The sequence below is a fragment of the Psammomys obesus genome, unplaced genomic scaffold (genome assembly GCF_907164565.1).
Source record: "Psammomys obesus unplaced genomic scaffold, mPsaObe1.curated_primary_1811, whole genome shotgun sequence".
Taxonomy (NCBI): domain Eukaryota; kingdom Metazoa; phylum Chordata; class Mammalia; order Rodentia; family Muridae; genus Psammomys; species Psammomys obesus.
This window is the reverse complement of record NW_026585698.1, coordinates 7,926,167-7,943,630: the sequence shown is the minus strand read 5'-3', so window position 1 is coordinate 7,943,630 and position 17,464 is coordinate 7,926,167. Positions and strand designations below refer to the sequence as shown.

Below are 17,464 nucleotides of genomic sequence, written 5' to 3'. Positions count from 1 at the left end.
ATAGCACACGCTCTGGGGACATGGCTCAGTGAGTAAAGGTGCTTGCCACCAGGCCCCTAGGACCTGACTTCCATCCCGGGGAACCACAAAGTGGAGGAAGAGAATCAACTAACCCCTCCAAGCTGATCATTGATACATGGCAGTGGCAGAAATGTATCCACACACCTACATGAACACAAAAGTATTGTTAAAAAAAAAATAGAGAAGACTCAACTTACCATCTAACAAATGAAAACGGGAACTTGAACATTTGTCTCATTCTCCATTCCTAAAGTTGATTCACGAATGACACTGTAATTTCATCTGGCCTGTAATCACCGCTGCGGATTGACTTTCTTCCCTGAGTCTGTAACTAGCAACATTTTATTAATAGAATTGAATATAGTTATAATGGGGCTATATTTTAGGTAGCAGGTTTATCCAAGGAGCCACGTTTACATTTTAAAGAGTAACATTCATTTCCACTTAAAAGTTGATGTTACATGATTTGTGTTTGCAATGAAAGAGTTGCAAGTCCCTCTGGCAGAGGCCTGTGATTCCAGGTAGGGAAGGCTAAGGGACTATGGCATGAGTTCAAGGCCAGCCTAAGCAATTTAGTGCACCCTCATCTCACAAGTATTTGCAAAGAGGGTTAGGAATGTAGATCATTGGTAGGGTGTTTCTCTCTACCAAGCATGAGGCTGTAGGCTCAGTCCCGGTATGGGGGGAAATGAGATGCACCTATTCCATCACATTTATTAAATAACCTAAGCTAGTTTGAACTAATGGCCAGTTTAACTCATTATTCAATCTTAATTTCTACTTAGAAAATGATTGTGGATGGAGTGGAAGTTTTTTCATATCATAGTGGCTCCATTACCAAAACAAGATATCTGTCTCTTTTTTTTGTTGTTGTTTTGTTTTTGTTGTTTTTGCCTGTGTATGTGCAGTCTGCATGCATGTTTGCTGATGTAGGGACGCACTGTGTACAAGGGTGCACACATGTGCAAATGTGTTTGGAGGCTCGAGGTTGACCTCAAGTATCTTCTTCAGTTGCTCCCCACGTCATTTATTGAGGCAGAGGCTCTCGCTTGAACCCGAGCCCTCTGCGTCAGCGTATTCAGCTAGCTGGCTGGTCCCAGGGAACACCGGCTCTACATGCTGAGTCATAGGATAAGTGGTGGTCTGCCATGCCCACCCAGGATTTATATAGTGCTGGGGACCTGAATTCCGGTCCTCAGGTAGGTGCAGCAAGGGCAGAGCCATCCCCCAGCCTGAAATCTGTCTTTGTAGAACCTGTCACACAGTGTGTGTGAGAGGCACTCCTCTCTCCAAAGAGACATTTCACAATACTGGAACATCGGCTGATGAAAGTCTGCCTCCGACGCACTTCGTCTTTCTGCATAGTCTCCTTGCTCTCTCTTTTCAGCTGTGTCTATTTTCCAACATTCCATTTAGCATCCTTCAACACAGAGGGCCTTCCAAAGCCCTTCACAGCTTCAAGATTCACTTGGCAAAGACTCTGGTTGTCATCTGGAGGCCTTATAAACATTAGTGTGTTTAATATTATAAAGCGTATGTACTGATTTCTAGTGTGGCTTAATAGTGGCTTGTGATACAGTACTTTTTATAAGGTAGCATTTAATACAGGGTGATTTTTTTTTCAAAGTACAAAACATGTTTCCTAACATGCACTGAATGTCCTAATGTCCTGGTGTCTCACTGAAAAGCATGGAAGTTTCCTTATCTCATAGAGCAAGACAAGTTCCACCAGTGGGGGAAGGGGAGACATGGACGGGAACTTGCCCTTTGGCCAGGGTAGATGATGGCTGTGTGTGTAAAACACTTGCTGCAGAAGCCTGAGGACCTAAGTTCCAATCCTTAAAGAGCCAGGTGTGTCTATAAGACCAGGATACCCACACAGGGAGCCAGGAGGTGGTAGTGGGAGAGTTCCTGGAAGCTCCTAGACCAACCCCACACACAAACACACACACACACACACACACACACGTGCACACACACACACACCATGCACACACATGTGAATCCGTGCCTTGAGGCCCTTTCTGCCCCTTAGTGTTTCAACTTACCCTGAACAGGGTAAGTTGGCCATTTACCTTTGCACTGGCTTTCTTCTTCATCTACACATACCAGTGTGCTCTGGTGGCCACATTTTTTTTCTTACAGCTGAGCCCTAAGCCCAGGTTTATAATGCATAAGGGGCCCGACGGCTGACCACAGCATCAAAGCCATGCCATGGTGACCGTTCCCTGTCAGTGAGGGACAAGCTCCTTCCCGTGTTTCAACTCATCCCTCCGGGAAATGTTCCTCACTGCACATCTTAACAGCTCCACATGCCCAATCTTAGATCTCCTAATAAAAAGGATATTTAAAGAGATTAGTCCAATACAGAAAATCCAAATGTAATGCTGCTAAATCCCTGCATTGTGATTACAGAGGAACTATGCATTTAAATACAGTTATTACACAAAAAGTAAAATATCAGTTACCAGGATATCTGGAATCGATAAGGAAGCTGTATGAAGCAATGTGAGCTTTTCCACAGCTGTTCAGAACCCCTCATGGGCTCACAAATAGAGATTTAGTGGTGAAATTACACAAATATTCATTTCAATGATTATTAAGTTTTATAAATATAGCAATTACTAAACTATCAAAAGTATGTGTGCTTCAGTTTAGCCTAATAGTCTGTTGATCTAACTACTGAAACCATGCTAAACTTAAGGGAAGGGTTTTTTGTTTTTGTTTTTGTTTTTTGGTGTTTGTTTGTTTGTTTTGCTATAGTCCATGGCATGTGCATTACAAGACTATTAGTGAACAAATTCCTGTTCGCCCCAGAGAACAAACACACAGAACAAAGAAATAATTTCACCCAAGTGTAACTTAGTGAAATCATGAGTTTATTAGAATTACTTACAGGAGCATGGGTAACTCAAAGACAGCTGAATCACCCTCACTCCCAGCGCGGGCGACAACTCATGAAAGCCACATCCTTCCAGCTCCCTGGACAGTGTGACAGGAAGCTTTATTGGTGACTCTCCCCAGCCACTGCCTGTTGTTTCTAGAGCCTTGGTGTGGAGCATCTGAATCTTTTAACTTTTCTGGACTTCTGGAGCCCCTGGATTCAGGATCTCCTCAGCCTGGCAAGATTTATTGTCAACTCTTCCTGCAGGAGGCAATGTTGCAGTTAGGAGGAAATAGTCAAACAATAAGATAAAACTTGTCAAAAAATTTATATTTCAGTTGAGCTTAGAGCCCTTTCCTGACCTGCCTACCCCACCTGGGACACAACCAGCAGAGGTGATTCATATGAAAGCCAAGACCTGCATTGTCCTCCATCCAGAGGAGGCCCTTGAGGCTCCTTCTGCAAGCAACATTCAGCTTAGAGCCCTCTCACCTTACTCCCTATATGCCTGACCCACCTGGGGCACAACCCCCAGAGCCACCAGGGCTAGCAGAGGAGCTCACCCAGCATAGCCCACACAGGCCTTTGGGACCCCAGAAATATTCAAGTTCACCTGAGGCACGGCTTCCAGAGCCAATACCAAGGCAAGCCAGATGGCTAAAGGACAGCATAAGAACACAATCAACAAGGCCTAGGGCAACAAGACACCACCAGAGCCTAGCTATCCTAACACAGGAGGCCCTGGAAATTCTAACATAGGTGAAGCACGAGAGAATTACCTTAAATCCAACCCTATAAAGATGACAGAGGCCTTTAAAGAGGAAATGAATAAATCCCTAAACAGATACAAGAAAACACAATTAAATAGGTGAAGGAAATGTTCACTGTTTAAGACCTGAAAATGGAAGTGGAAGCAACAAAGAAAAAAAAAAAATGAGGAAATCTTGAAGATGGAAAACTTAGGGAAGAAAATAGAAATTACAGAGGTAAGTATCATCAACAGAATACAAAAGATGGAAAAAGAATCTCAAGCATAGAAGATGCAATTGAAAAAAAATCAATACATCTGTCAAAAAAATCTTAAATCGAAAAAATTCCTGACACAAAACATCAAAGAAATCAAGAACACTATGAAAAGGTAAAACCTAAGAATAGTAGGAATAGAAGAAAGAGAAGAGTCCAAGGCCCAGAAAAATGTCTTCAACAAAATCATAGAAGAAAATTTCCCCAACCTAAAAAAAGAGATGCTTATAAACATACAAGCGGCCTCCAGAACAACAAATAGATTAGGCCAGAAAAGAAAATCCTCCCGCCATCTAATAATCAAAACACTAAATGTACAGAGCAAAGAAAGAATATTAAAAGCTTCAAGGGAAAAAGGTCAAGTAACATATAAAGACAGACCTATCAGAATCACACCTGACTTCTCAACAGAGACTGTAAAAGCCAGAAGGGCCTGGTCAGATATCATGCAGACCCTAAGGGACCACAGATGTCAGCCCAGACTACTACACCCAGAAGAACTTTCAATCACCATAGATGGAGAAAACAAGATATTCGATGACAAAACCAAATTTAAGCAACATCTACCCACAATTCCAGCCCTACAGAAAAATACTAGAAGAAAAACTCCAATCCAAAGAAGTTAACCACATCCAAGATAACACAGGGAATAAATAATTCCACACCAGAAAAAAAAAGGAAGCGCACACACACACACACACACACACACACACACACACACACACACAAACACCACCAACATGAAAATAGCAGGAATTAACAATCTCTCCACATCAGTGGACTTAATTCCCCAATAAAAGACACCACACCAGAAAAAAACTGAAAAATATCTTGGTGTAACTCTAACCAAACAAGTAAAAGACTTGTATGACAAGAACTTCAAGTCCTCGAAGAAAGAAATTGAAGAAGATATCAGAAGATGGAAAGATCTCTGGTGCTCCTGGTTAGGTAAGATTAACATAGTAAAATGGCCATCTTACCAAAAGCAATCTACAGATTTAATGCAATTCTCATCAAAATTCCAATTCTTGACAGACATTGAAAGAACAAGTCTCAACTTTATATGGAAAAATAAAAGACCCAGGATAGCTAAAACAATTCTGTACAATAAAAGAACTTCTGGAGGTATCACTGTCCCTGATTTCAAGCTAACTACAGAGCAATAGTTAAAACCAAACAAACAAAAAACGCCTGCCTAGTATTGGCATAGAAACAGACAGGTTGATCAATGGAATCAAATAAACGGTCCAGAAATAAACCCACACTCCTATGGATACTTGATTTTTTACAAAGAAGCCAAACCATACAATGGAAAAAATGAAAGCATCTTCAACAAATGATGCTGGTCAAACTGGATAAGTGAATGTAGAACAATGCAAATAGGTCCATATATATCACCCTGCTCAAAACTCAAGTCCAAGTGGATCAAAGACCTCAACATAAAACTGGATACACTGAATTTATTAGAAGAGAAAGTGGGGGAAAGCCTGGAACTCATTGGCATAGAAGACAACTCCCAGAACAGAACACAAACAGCTGAGGCTCTAAGATCAACAATTAATAAATGGGACCTCATGAAACTTAAAAGCTTCTATAAGGCAAAGGATACTGTCAATAGAACAAAACAGCAGCCTATGGACTGGGAAAGGATCTTCACCAACCCTACATCCAACAGAGGGATAATATCCAAAATAGATAGAGAACTCAGAAATTAAAAACCAACAAAACAAATAACCAATTAAAATGGGGCAGAGAACTAAATAGAGAATTCTCAACAGAAGAAACTCTAATGGCTAAAAAGCACTGCATGAAATGTTCAGCCTCCTTAGTCATCAGGGAAATGCAAATCAAAACGACTCTGAAATTCCATCTTAAACCTGTCAGAATGGCTAAGATCAAAAAAATCAAGTGACGGCACATGCTAGCACATGAGAATGTGGAGCAAGAGAAACCTCCATTGCTGGTGGGATTGTAAACTTGAACAGCCACTTTGGATATCAATCTGGCACTTTCTCAGAAAATTGGGAAGAGTTCCACCTCAGGACCCAACTACATTACTCCTGGGCATATACCCAAAAGATGCTCTGCCATACAACGAGGACGCTTGCTCAACTATGTTCATAGCAGCTTTACTCGAAATAGCCAAAAACTGGAAACAACCCAGATGTCCCTCAGCCGAAGAATGGATAAAGAAACTGTGGTACACTTACGCAATAGAATACTGCTCAGCTATTAAAAACAAGGACATTATGAAATTTGCAGGAAAATGGACAAAACTAGGACAGATCATCCTGAGTGAGGTAACTCACACCCAGAAGGAGACACATGGTATATACTCACTCATAAGTAGATATTAGCCATATAATACAGGATAACCAATCTGTAATCCACAGACCCAAAGAAGCCAAGCAACATGGAGAGCCTAAGGGAGGATACTTGAATCCCACTCAGAGGAGAAATAAAATGGGTGCCCAAAGTGAATGAATAGAGGGAACTGGGTGAGAGAGGGTGTAGGGAGGGAAACAAGGATGGGAATCAGACTTGACGAGGGTAGGGGTGGGAGTCGAGAGGGCAGGGAAAGAGATGGGAAACCAAGGGGGGAGGAAATCTCTAAGACAAGCTGGAGACCTACTGCAGCATAGTCTCCTGGGAGGATATGGAGGATATTCGGGGAACATGGAAGCTGAAGGGGCCACCTCCTAGCCAGGTGGGACTTTCAGTGGAGGGAAGGGGACACCAACCCCACCCACAAAACCTTCAACCCCAATCTACCCTGCCTACAGGATGTGCATGGATAAAGATGGTACAGAGAAAGAGGGAGTGAGACCCAACCTGAGACCCACCCCGTGGGAGAAGGCAACCCCTGACACTATCAATGATACCATGCTATGCTTGCAGACAGGAGTCTAGCATGGCTGTCCTCTGAGAGGCTCTAACCAGCAGCAGAATGAAACAGATGCTGAGACCCACTGCCAAACTTTAGGTGGATCAAGGGGAGTCTTGGGAGAGGAACAAGAACCCCTCAAGGAGATCAGCAATGTAAAATTAACCTAGGCCCATAGGGGCTTACAGAGACTGAAGCATCAACCGAAGAGCATGCATGGTCTAGACCTAGGTTCACGACACATATGGGCAGCTTGGTCCTCATGTGGGTCCCTAGCAACAAGGGGAGCATGGATTGTATCTGACATGGATCCAGCTACCTGCTTTTGGATCACTTTCCCCTAGCTGGGCTGCCTTGCCTGGACTCAATAGAAGCGAATGTACTAAGTCCTGATGCGATTTGATGGGCCAGAGTGGATTTGTAAGGGGAGGGAAGGTTAGGCAATCCCCTTTTCTGAGGAGAAGGGGAGGGGGAATAAAAGGAAGAGAGTGAGACTAGGAGAAGAGGAGGGAAGGGGCTGTTATAAGGATGGAAAATAAATAAATGAATAAATTTATTTTAAAAATTACATTTCTTCAGATACTCTCACTTTAGTCTAAATGATATATTTTTACCTGTTGTCTGGAAATACTGCTACCAAAATTTCTTCTCCATGTGAGTATGGGTATTACTGCTATCTGCTTAGGCAATCTAAATAAGGACACACACAGAGAGAGAGAGAGAGAGAGAGAGAGAGCTATCAGCTATCTGCCTGTGCAATACATAGATAGATGTAGACACATATGTATTACATGCAATTCTAACTGCAAATACTGTTTACCCAGTTTCTCACTGAGGTCTCTCTTCCTCTGAGAACCACATATGTCTATCGCACTGTAAGAAAACCAGCCCCATCCCTACTTTGTGCCCAACAGTGCATGACACTGAGCCAGCCAACTAGAACAATTTTTTCCTTTTATGCCATCTTGCTTCAAGGTCTAACCTGAGAGTTGGACGACATCATCTGGAACCTGAGTCAGACAGAAGTCCAATAGGAGAAATAACTGCATTCCCATAGCTGACTTATCACTCTGTGCTCAGGCAAGGCCCCTATCAGCTTCCTGGAGAAGCTGAAGGGAACCGAGAGTCAGGGAGAGAGAGAACTTAGCCTGTCCCTCAAGAGACGACCCCTTATATACCTTCCCTTGGGTCCCCTTAAATATCTTCCCTTGGGTCCCCTTAAATATCTTCCCCCATTCGTAGCCCAGGCCCTGCCTTCTTAGTGCACCTTGACCATCATGTCCAAGTCATGGGTGCTGTTTTCATTGCTCAAGTCTCCTCTCAGCAGACACAGGACAACTCTGTATGTAACAAAGACACAGGGACTGAAAATATGTCATTTCAGAATGGAAATATTTTATCCTATATCCTGTGTCACAAGGTGGCCAAAATGGGCAAGGTGGGATTTTCCTTTAGAGCATTAGTTCTCAACCTGTGGGTCAGGACCCCTGTAGCAAACCTTTCTCTCCGAAAATATTTACATTTCAATTCATAACATAGCAAAATTATAGTTATGAAGTAGCAACAAACAAAATTTCTTGGGGGATCACCACAACATGAGGCACTGTATTAAAGGGTTACAGCCTTAGGAAGGTTGATTGAGAGAGGAGCAAGCTAGACCCCCTCTATGGTATTTGATTTTACACCCCAAAATCAATTACTGCCAGCCTGAGGCTTTTGACCCTACAGCTCTCTCTCGGTCACTAATATCAAGAAGGGGGTATCTGAATTTATTTTGCTTCAGTGAATTATCAAGAGTTCACTCATCTTCCTGTGTGTTTCTAGCCAATGGATCAAAGCAATGTCAAAGGCTAAGTTAGCCTTCTGAGTGTTGATGAGTGAATCAAGCATTCAAGGTGTGCCGAGGAGAAAGCAGATTCGACTGTGCCCACACAGCCAGCACTCTTTAATGGACTGTGCTCTTAGGGAGACCCAGTGCTAATGTAACTCAGAGAGACCCAGCCGCCCGAGGATTTCTTCATTGATTTCAAATGAATTGAAACTTTGATCCATTACGGCGTCCAGAAAAAGCCATCATTACACATGCTCTGTGGCTACATTTTTGCAAATGTTAATTTCTCAGTTGTATTAAAATCAATTTTCTTAAATAGCAGAAGGCACCAGAGTGAAAGAGAAGCCACTAAGACACTTTGTTTTTGTTGTTCTTGGGTGTTTTGCTGTATTATGAGCCTATTAATTTTCCTAGCCAGCAGGGAGAGAATTAGAAAAATTCAAATATTATCACAAACAGGATATTAGAAGCTAGCCCTCTTCAGTAACATTTTTTAACTCTCAATGACACAGCATCAGGCTCTTAACTTACCAGAAATATTTATTTGCAAGCGCTTGTGACTTCGAGCCCCGCGTAGCCCATAGTCACCAACCGCCTAGTTTTCAGGTGAGAAGAAAGCCTTAATGTATGCCAGCCTTTGACACGTGACCACATATCCATGTAAGTCAGACACCTTACAAAACAGATTTCAGACCTTGCTGTGCCATTTTTCTGGTGTTCCTAGAGACTGATTTAACCTTGAAACATTGTGTCAGTGTGAGCCCTTACAGAAGTAGAAACGCAGCTCCTTCCATACCCGGACTAAGTCCGGTTAGAGCTAAACACAGCTAGTTCTGTGAGGTCGACTGCTGCCTCCTGGAAAGTGCTGGGTTTCAAACTAGGAAATACGCTTTAGCTCAGTGGTTCTGAACCATCCTAACGCTCCAACCCTTCCCCATGGTGTGGTGACCCGAACTGTAAAAATTATTTTGTTACTACATCAGAACTGTAACTTTGCTGCTGTTATGAATCATAAGGTAAACATCTGATATGCAGGATATCTGATTTGTGATCCCCAAAGGGGTTGCGACCCACAGATTGAAAACGACTGCTCTAGCTGTTTCTCTACCCTAGACACACATGCGTGCTCCCCCACTCCGTGTCACAAATGGATCTGCTGACACTGTCGCTGTCTCAGAAAGCAAACCTTGCATTCCCAGGCAGCTTACTTTGGGATGAAGGAAATGGGTTTCCATACCTCTGTTGACTATTTCTAGCCTGGCCAAAGCCCCCTTCCTTTGAGTCACACCTTCAAATAGTTGCTCTTCTCTCCTGCTGTGAACGTATGCTGGTGGCACATTTGGGTTTTTTATTGTTTGTTTGTTTCAGCTTATTCCAGCACTACAGACTCTATGAGTTTATGTTCTACTCCACCAGGGAAGAAATTGTCATTGGAACTGAGGTAAGTAATGTGGGGCAGAACCCACACACATGCACGGTCTAGAAGAAGGGGCCCGCGGTCAGTCAAATGCCCTGACATCTGTTGTGGGAAGGCCTGTGTCTTCTCAATATTAAATTAAGTATTATTGTTCATTATCTTTATTATGAAATTTAGGTAGAAACTCACTGTGTGTGTAGTTGCATGTGGCATATATGAGGATTTAGAAAAACAGCATTTAGTATCAACTAGGATAACTGTGTGCTAGATTTCCATCTTATACAAAATTCTAAAATGATTTCAACTCGCTAAAGGTCTCTTTACTAGTGGCAGACACACACATTATCACCATACTATAATTCACCTTGCCCTAACCTTTTCACTGCTAGAAAAAACAGGACAAGATATGTTTTTAACTTAAGTGTTTGAGATCTCAGCTATCAGCTCAAAAACATTATGAATCTGGGACTGGAAAGATGGCTCAGCAGTTAAGAGAATATTGCTCCTGCAGAGAACATTAATTCAGATCCACAGTTCCCGCAGCAGGGGGCTGGCCGTTCTCTGTAACGCCAATTCTAGGGAACTCTGACGCCCTCTTCTGGTCTCCACAGGCACATGCACTCCACAGGCACATGCCCACATACATACACACACATAATTAAAAACAATAAATATAGCTTTGCTTTTTAAAGTGTGACCAGGGGTAAGCCTCGCATTGGGTGATGCTTTCTACCTAAGTATCTATACTTAAAGGAGGATAAGAGACCTAGAAAATAAAACACGAGGCTTTGGTGGATGCTTGGAATAGGAAAACAAAGTGAGAGGAGAGTAAACGTAACCCCCGGAGCTGTGTTGAAGTCACCAATGTGTGGTGCTAACCTCCTCTAACCCAAAATAGCGCTCCACCCCCGATGGTGGCAACAATTTCCCCACAAGCGGTGCCAACCAACCGTACATTAAAGGCCCCAATCCCAGAAAAATTGATAACAACAGACTGCAGGATAACCATCCTAAAGAAATAATTATTAATAATCAAATAATTATCCTAAAGAAAAAGATGGTCTTCAAAAACTACAGGATATTGGATTTTGGCAGAAATGTGTCATCGTGGTGGGATCACTCATTGGCCTAGATCTCACTGATTAGACAGGGCTGGGTGGCCACAACCGCGGAGCTCTGCATGCCTGCCTCCACTCTGGGAAGTCTGTGTCCCAGTGCCCAGCTCTTTATGTGCTTCTGAGGATCGAAATTAGGTCCTCAGATTTGGGCAGCAAGACTTTATTCACCAAGTTATCTATCTTCTTGCCCCCAAAAAAAGGTTCATTCTTGAAAAAAAAAAAATGTTGTCTGTGGTATTCTAGATCGGCAATTGTTTGCTTAGCACAATTTTAAGTCACCTGATTGTCTTCTGGCTCTCATAGTTCCTGCAGAGAAGTCAACTGTCCATCAGTCTCCTGTTGCATCTCTGAAAGGAAGGCCTTCCCCCTTTATTATTGGTTGCACCACACTCTCCTGGGCTAAGGTTCACTATGCTTGGGTATGGATCTACTTGGGCTGGGGAATTTGTTTTCGCTAGTTCTAAAATTATGTGTCTAAGGAAAAGCAGCAGATAAATATGAGCACTTTGATCATGAAAGAGAGAAGAGACAATGGAATCAAAAGACTCAGTTTAAATTTCAGAACTATTAAAACATGAGAAACGTGGAAGAAAATATTCTTGTCTTTAATGTGGAATGATACACCTGACTTTCTAAATTGTTTTTTTTTTTTGGGGGGGGGGTGAATCTCACTGTGTAATGTAGCTTAAGCTAGCCTTAAACTTGAGATTTCCCAGCCTCAGACTTCTCACTGCTGTGGTTGCACACTGGGATTTATGTTTTTTTGTTTTTGTTTTTTGTTTGTTTGTTTTTTTTTTTGAGAAGATATTTTTGTGGGGAAGGGAAATTTATTTAAATTTAAATGTATTGAAGTAGGGTCTCTTTCACTCTGTAGTCCAGGCTGGCCTCAAACACATCACAGTTCTCCTGTCTCATCCTCCCAAATGTGACTACAGGCATGAGCTGCCATGCCAGGCTTTCTGACTATTTGGTGAAATAAATCAGTCTCTTTAAGTCACTTGGAGAAAAACACTTGGAAATTATTAATGACAATTAAAATACTTCACAGATTGTTTATATAATAAAAATGTGTTAAAAGAAAGCCAGGTAAGAGGAATATGGGTAAGGAAAATGCAGAGGGTACAGCAGTTAATTTTTTTGTCAGGTTGGGGTTTGCAGAGATGGCTCAGTGGTTAAGAGTTCATACTTCTCTTGCAGAGGACCGAAGTTCAGGTCCCAGCACCCATTTCGGTGGCTCACAGCCATTTCCAGCTCTGGCTGCAGTATATGATGCCCTGTCCCGGACTCCTTGGCCATATATTCATGTGCACATACAGACACACATATACAAACAATCAAAAACTAAAGCATTTGAAATGCCGCATCAGGGGCTAGGGAGATGGCTCAGCAGTTAAGAGGGCTTACTGCTCTTGCAGAGGACCTGGGTTCAGTCTCCTGCTCCCACACGGAGGCTCACAACCATCAGTAACCCCAGTTCACATCTCCAAACACCCTTCCTGGTCTCTGCAAGCAGCAGGCATGTCCATGGAACACAGACACACCTGCCGCCAAAATGCCCCAACGTGTAAGATAAAATGTTATTTTTAAATTGCCAAGTCAAAAAGGGAATAGGTTAAATCAAATGCCACAGAAAGCTCTGACATCATTAGAAGGAATACGGTCGAGTGTTAGGTACAGCTATATGAGTGGCCCTAAAGGGACACTGAGTGTTGGAGCGAAGAACAATATGGACAGTATCCCAGGACTTACCTTAAGGGCAGGTAAACAGGAAGATGTGTAGAGATGAACATGCCAGTAACAGGGCAGAGGAGGCATTGCTATGGTCTGCCTCCAGGCAGCAGGGTGTAAGCTGGAACTGGCTGGGGAGTGGAAAGGGGAATTTTGCCCTGTCTGTTCCAGATTGATGCTGGTACTTACCGATGTGAATGGCTTTGTGTACCACTTGTAAAAGAGGAAAATAAATCCCAGCTGATTTCTGAGAAGGCCCATTTTGTAAATTAAGGGCAGGTGTCTGTTTACTCCCCTTCACCATGCTGACAGATAGACAGTCGGTCAGAGAGACATTACCTGGAGTTTCACAAGAGGAAAGCTAAACGGAAAAATAATTGGTGCATTCTCAGCCCATAAATTTAAATGTTTTACAACCACTCTGCCATATTTAACTTTTAACTACGAACTGGGTCTAGCTGAAGCGTTGCTTATAGAGCGAAAAGCTGACATTCTACTGTAACATCCCAAATTTTTCCTCCACGAAAATAAAATTGGCTTCATGAATCATGAGCTGTGTATCACATCTTAAAATATAGTATTCAGTTTAAGTTCAGCAATGCGATGACAAAACAGATCTTGAATTATGGGCACACGCAAAGGTTATCAGGCATTGGGGTGTGCATGCATATGAGAGTGTGCTTAAACACACATAATTCATATGCACGCGTGCTTTTGGGAGATGAAAAAACTTGTAAGATTTGCTCTGATTCACGAATTCTCCCAACTTCTGAACTGTGACGGGAAGGGCAGTGTGAGGGCTAGCCATGGGAGCCAGCAGGATCCATACTCTGTGGGAGATGCTCTGCCATCCAGATGCTTCCCCAGGCCCCCGGTGTAGCCGCCTGGAAACTGTGCACACTGTAGCACGCGCAGTTACTCGCAGGCTGTAGCATGTCCCATGTAGCCATTGGCAGAAACCCTGCTTTTGTAAGCAGCGCTGTGCCCAGATATGACTATAATGCTTGTGATAGATGTGTGGAGATATTTAAAGAGAATCATAAATATACCAAAGTGCCTACCTCGCCCGAAGTTATACTTTGGCAGACTCTCAAATCCCCAAATAATACCACTTAAGGTCAGCAAATACAGGAACTCAGAGCACTTTCAACCCAGCAGATGTCAATGGGATATAATTTCATGTTCTGAGCACATACTCTTAAGCAAAAACACAATGAAGGAAATTTTTTTTTCTTTTTTATTTCAAAAGTTACCCAGATTATGGGTGTTAATGACATTGTAGTTTGGGGAGGAAAATAAAAAGACAGAAACACAAATTTTCTTTTATTTGTTTAAAGTATAAAGTTGGATAAACAAAACAGCCAACTTAGGTAATATTCCCTATATCCACTGTCTTAAGGAAAAGAGCAATGTAAACAGCATTCAAGTCAGGACAGATTTGGAAAAGTAAGAGACAGCTGAAGGGTAACTTTTCCCCCTTGAGTTTTCCCTTACAATGTAGTACCTACTGAAATCACAATATCTTATAACTTCAACTCCAGGATATCCAACACCCCCTTCTGGCCACCTCCAGCATCTACACTCACATGCACATACCTACACACAGACACATAGATATATACACAGTTAAAAATAAAAATAAATCTTTAAAAATACTATCTAAACTTATACAAATATTTTTTTTTATTTTGAAAGAAGTTTCTGCCTTGAATTAGGCTATTAGCAAGCTGCTAGGAGGGAATATCAGACAGCATGTAATTTGCCGTTTGACCCAGTGGAATTGGGTATACAGAGAAAAATCCATCAGAAATTGTAGTGTTGAAATAACTTTATCTGCTCTCCCTGGCATGTGTGACAAAGTGACTGGAGAATCTATCACTTAAAGAAAGTGGTCGATGTTCCAGCCCACAATTCATCAAACTTCACTCTCGCCCTTTTCCCTCCAAGCTCTGAAAAATAATCATCCTCCATTAAATACCAATCTTTTCAGAGAAATTTGGGCGAATTTGTCTCTAGCCAAACAATTGATAAATGGCAGGTGCATAATTTAAAGATGGTTTCCATAGCAGCTCACCTGGCACCTCAGCTCTTGAGCCTATCACTCAAGTGTTTCTGCCCTCCTGGACCTCTGTAGCATCCGTCTCCACACATCTGTGGCCTGATATTTGAATGAATAAGGCTGGGCTTTTAGTAATTACATTTTCCACTCTCTTCTGGCTGGATGTGTAAGACCTCAGTTGCTGTCCAGTACTTCTTTGCCAATCAAAATTGATTATTTATTCACTGTGCAGCTTTAGCAATGTTTTTACTGAAGGAAGGCAGAAAAGAGGGAGAGAGGAAGGGAGGGAGGGAGGAAGGAGGAAAGGAAGAAAGACACAGAGGGAATTTTTACCAATGCTGTTTCTTTCTTCGGCATTGATTACATTGATGGAAATCATAATCCTCATGTGCTGCTCTAGGAGCCAGCTTCTAAAACCACAGCTCACCACCATGGAGTTTATTATAGACCACTAGGTGGGCAGAACACCAGCCATTATTACTTTTCATGGTTTGCCCCACATGGGCCTATCCACGTTCAACCAGTACTCAAATTTTTACCAAATTTAAGTGATAAGAAATATCATAGAAGCAGTATTTCCTTGTCAGATTTGAAAACACCACACTTGCAAGATATGATTTTGTGTGTCCAGTGAAAAACCTACGTCAGTCTTTAAATTATAAATGATCATCCACTAAGTCCTTTACCAAGGTCTCACAAGCTGCTCTTAAAAGAAAATGTGTTTCCACTACTCATGTTTAATTATGAAAACTTTCTTTTGCATGGAACACTGTAGTGGGTTGCATGTTTTTCCTGCGGGCCCCAAGCTCCCAGAATAATGATGACTTGTAATACTCAAAATACATTTACAAATACCTAGGCCATATAGCTACGTTCTTCTCTGGCCAGGTCATAACTTAAAATAACCCATTTATGTTAATATACATTGTGCCACGTGGATGGTTAGCTCTGCTCAGGTCCCAAGAGTCTGTCATCCTCACATCTCCCCAGATGAATCCCTCACACCTGCCTCTATTTTGGAATCCTTCCTACCGGCCCAATGGCCCACCTTCTATTCTAGCTTTTCCTTTAGGCCATAGGTTTTTTAATTGATGGGCAGTGTGCCCATACAACCTACAAGATATTCTTTCTACAGAACACCTTGTGAAATGGCAAACTACAGCTCATTATAAGTCAACATTTAGATAGCAGATGTCTTTGCCTGCGTCAGAATTTTAACTTATATCTAGGGGTGGGAGGTTACTCTAGACAAATATAAAATTCAAACTTCTAAATAAAAACCTGTGATATAAATAAGTAAGTGACAGAAGGGGGATAACACTCTTGATGTGCTGTGTAATTCCGAGATGCAAATTAATACAAAAGACTTGTGCTGAAGGAAGTATCAGAAGCATGTTCATGGGGCTGCAGTGATGTCCCTGCACCTGTTCCAGCAGAGGACCTGGATTTGATTCACAACACCCAGCAAGCAGCTCACCTACCTGCAGTTCCAGCTCCAAGATATCTGATGCCTTCTGATCACCAAAGGCACCTACATGCAGGTGCACAGATTCTAACACAGACACAGGAACATACATATAATTTTAAAAATTTTTTGAGAATTTTTTATATACACAAGAAGATACATAAATGGCCAACAAACTCATGCAAAGATTTTCGCCATTCTCAGTCCTCAAGTGAAGTCAAATTAAAAGCCCTGTGAGTTCATAATGACCCACGGCTGTAGAGAGACCCTATCTCAAATCTGCTGCCCCAGAAAAGAAAGAAAAGCCACTCAAATCCCCTACATTCTGAAAAGCTTAAACTGCAGCTTCCTGTCTTGTGAGAATGTGGTAATAGACACTTCCACAGTGGACTGGCAATTTTGAAACATGGTTGCCTTTCATGCTGTTCTATACTTTCCCAAGTTTATCTCAGTAGATAGTAAGATGACCAGCAGAAATATGAGTGTGTGTATTCGCCTGCAATATTGAAAAAAAAAAAGCGAAATAATTTGGGACATGCCTCGGGGGTTAGGGGACGCCTATGTATGGGTATATGCACTTGTGTATAGGTGCCATTGGAGGCCGGAAAAGGATGTTGGATGTCCTGGGTCTGGAGTTACAGGCAGTCATGAGTGGTAAGAAAACAACCTCGGATACTCCGGAAGGGCACTAATTGTTCTGAAATACTGAGCCATCTCTCCAGTACCAAGACTTAAAAAAATAAAAAAAAAAAAAATGAAGAAAGGAAGGAAAGAAAACATTTTTATTTATTTTATTTTGTATGCATATAGGCCAGGATGTGTGCTACTGCATGCCTGTAGAGGTCAGAGGAGAAACTGCAGAGCCAGCGGGTTCCGCGGATGGGTCCTCAAGCTTGGCAGCAGGAATCTGTACCTTCTGACCCATCTCACCTGCCATGTTTTAGATAATCGGAGCAGGGTCTTATGTACCCTAAGCTAGCCTTACTCTTTTTGTGGATGGCCTTGCACTCCTGTTATTCCTGCCTCCATATCCT

General features: G+C 42.2%; 1 protein-coding gene across 2 annotated transcripts in view; it reads left to right on the top strand.

The window, feature by feature from the left end:
• The window catches only part of Cabcoco1 (ciliary associated calcium binding coiled-coil 1), a 100,997-nt gene that overhangs the window by 21,237 nt on the left and 62,296 nt on the right, over positions 1-17,464 (top strand). For both annotated transcript variants that reach the window (XM_055598940.1, XM_055598941.1), the window contains exon 5: positions 10,012-10,084. In XM_055598940.1, coding sequence (XP_055454915.1) covers positions 10,012-10,084 — 73 coding nt within the window. The remainder of the gene's footprint in view (positions 1-10,011; positions 10,085-17,464) is intronic.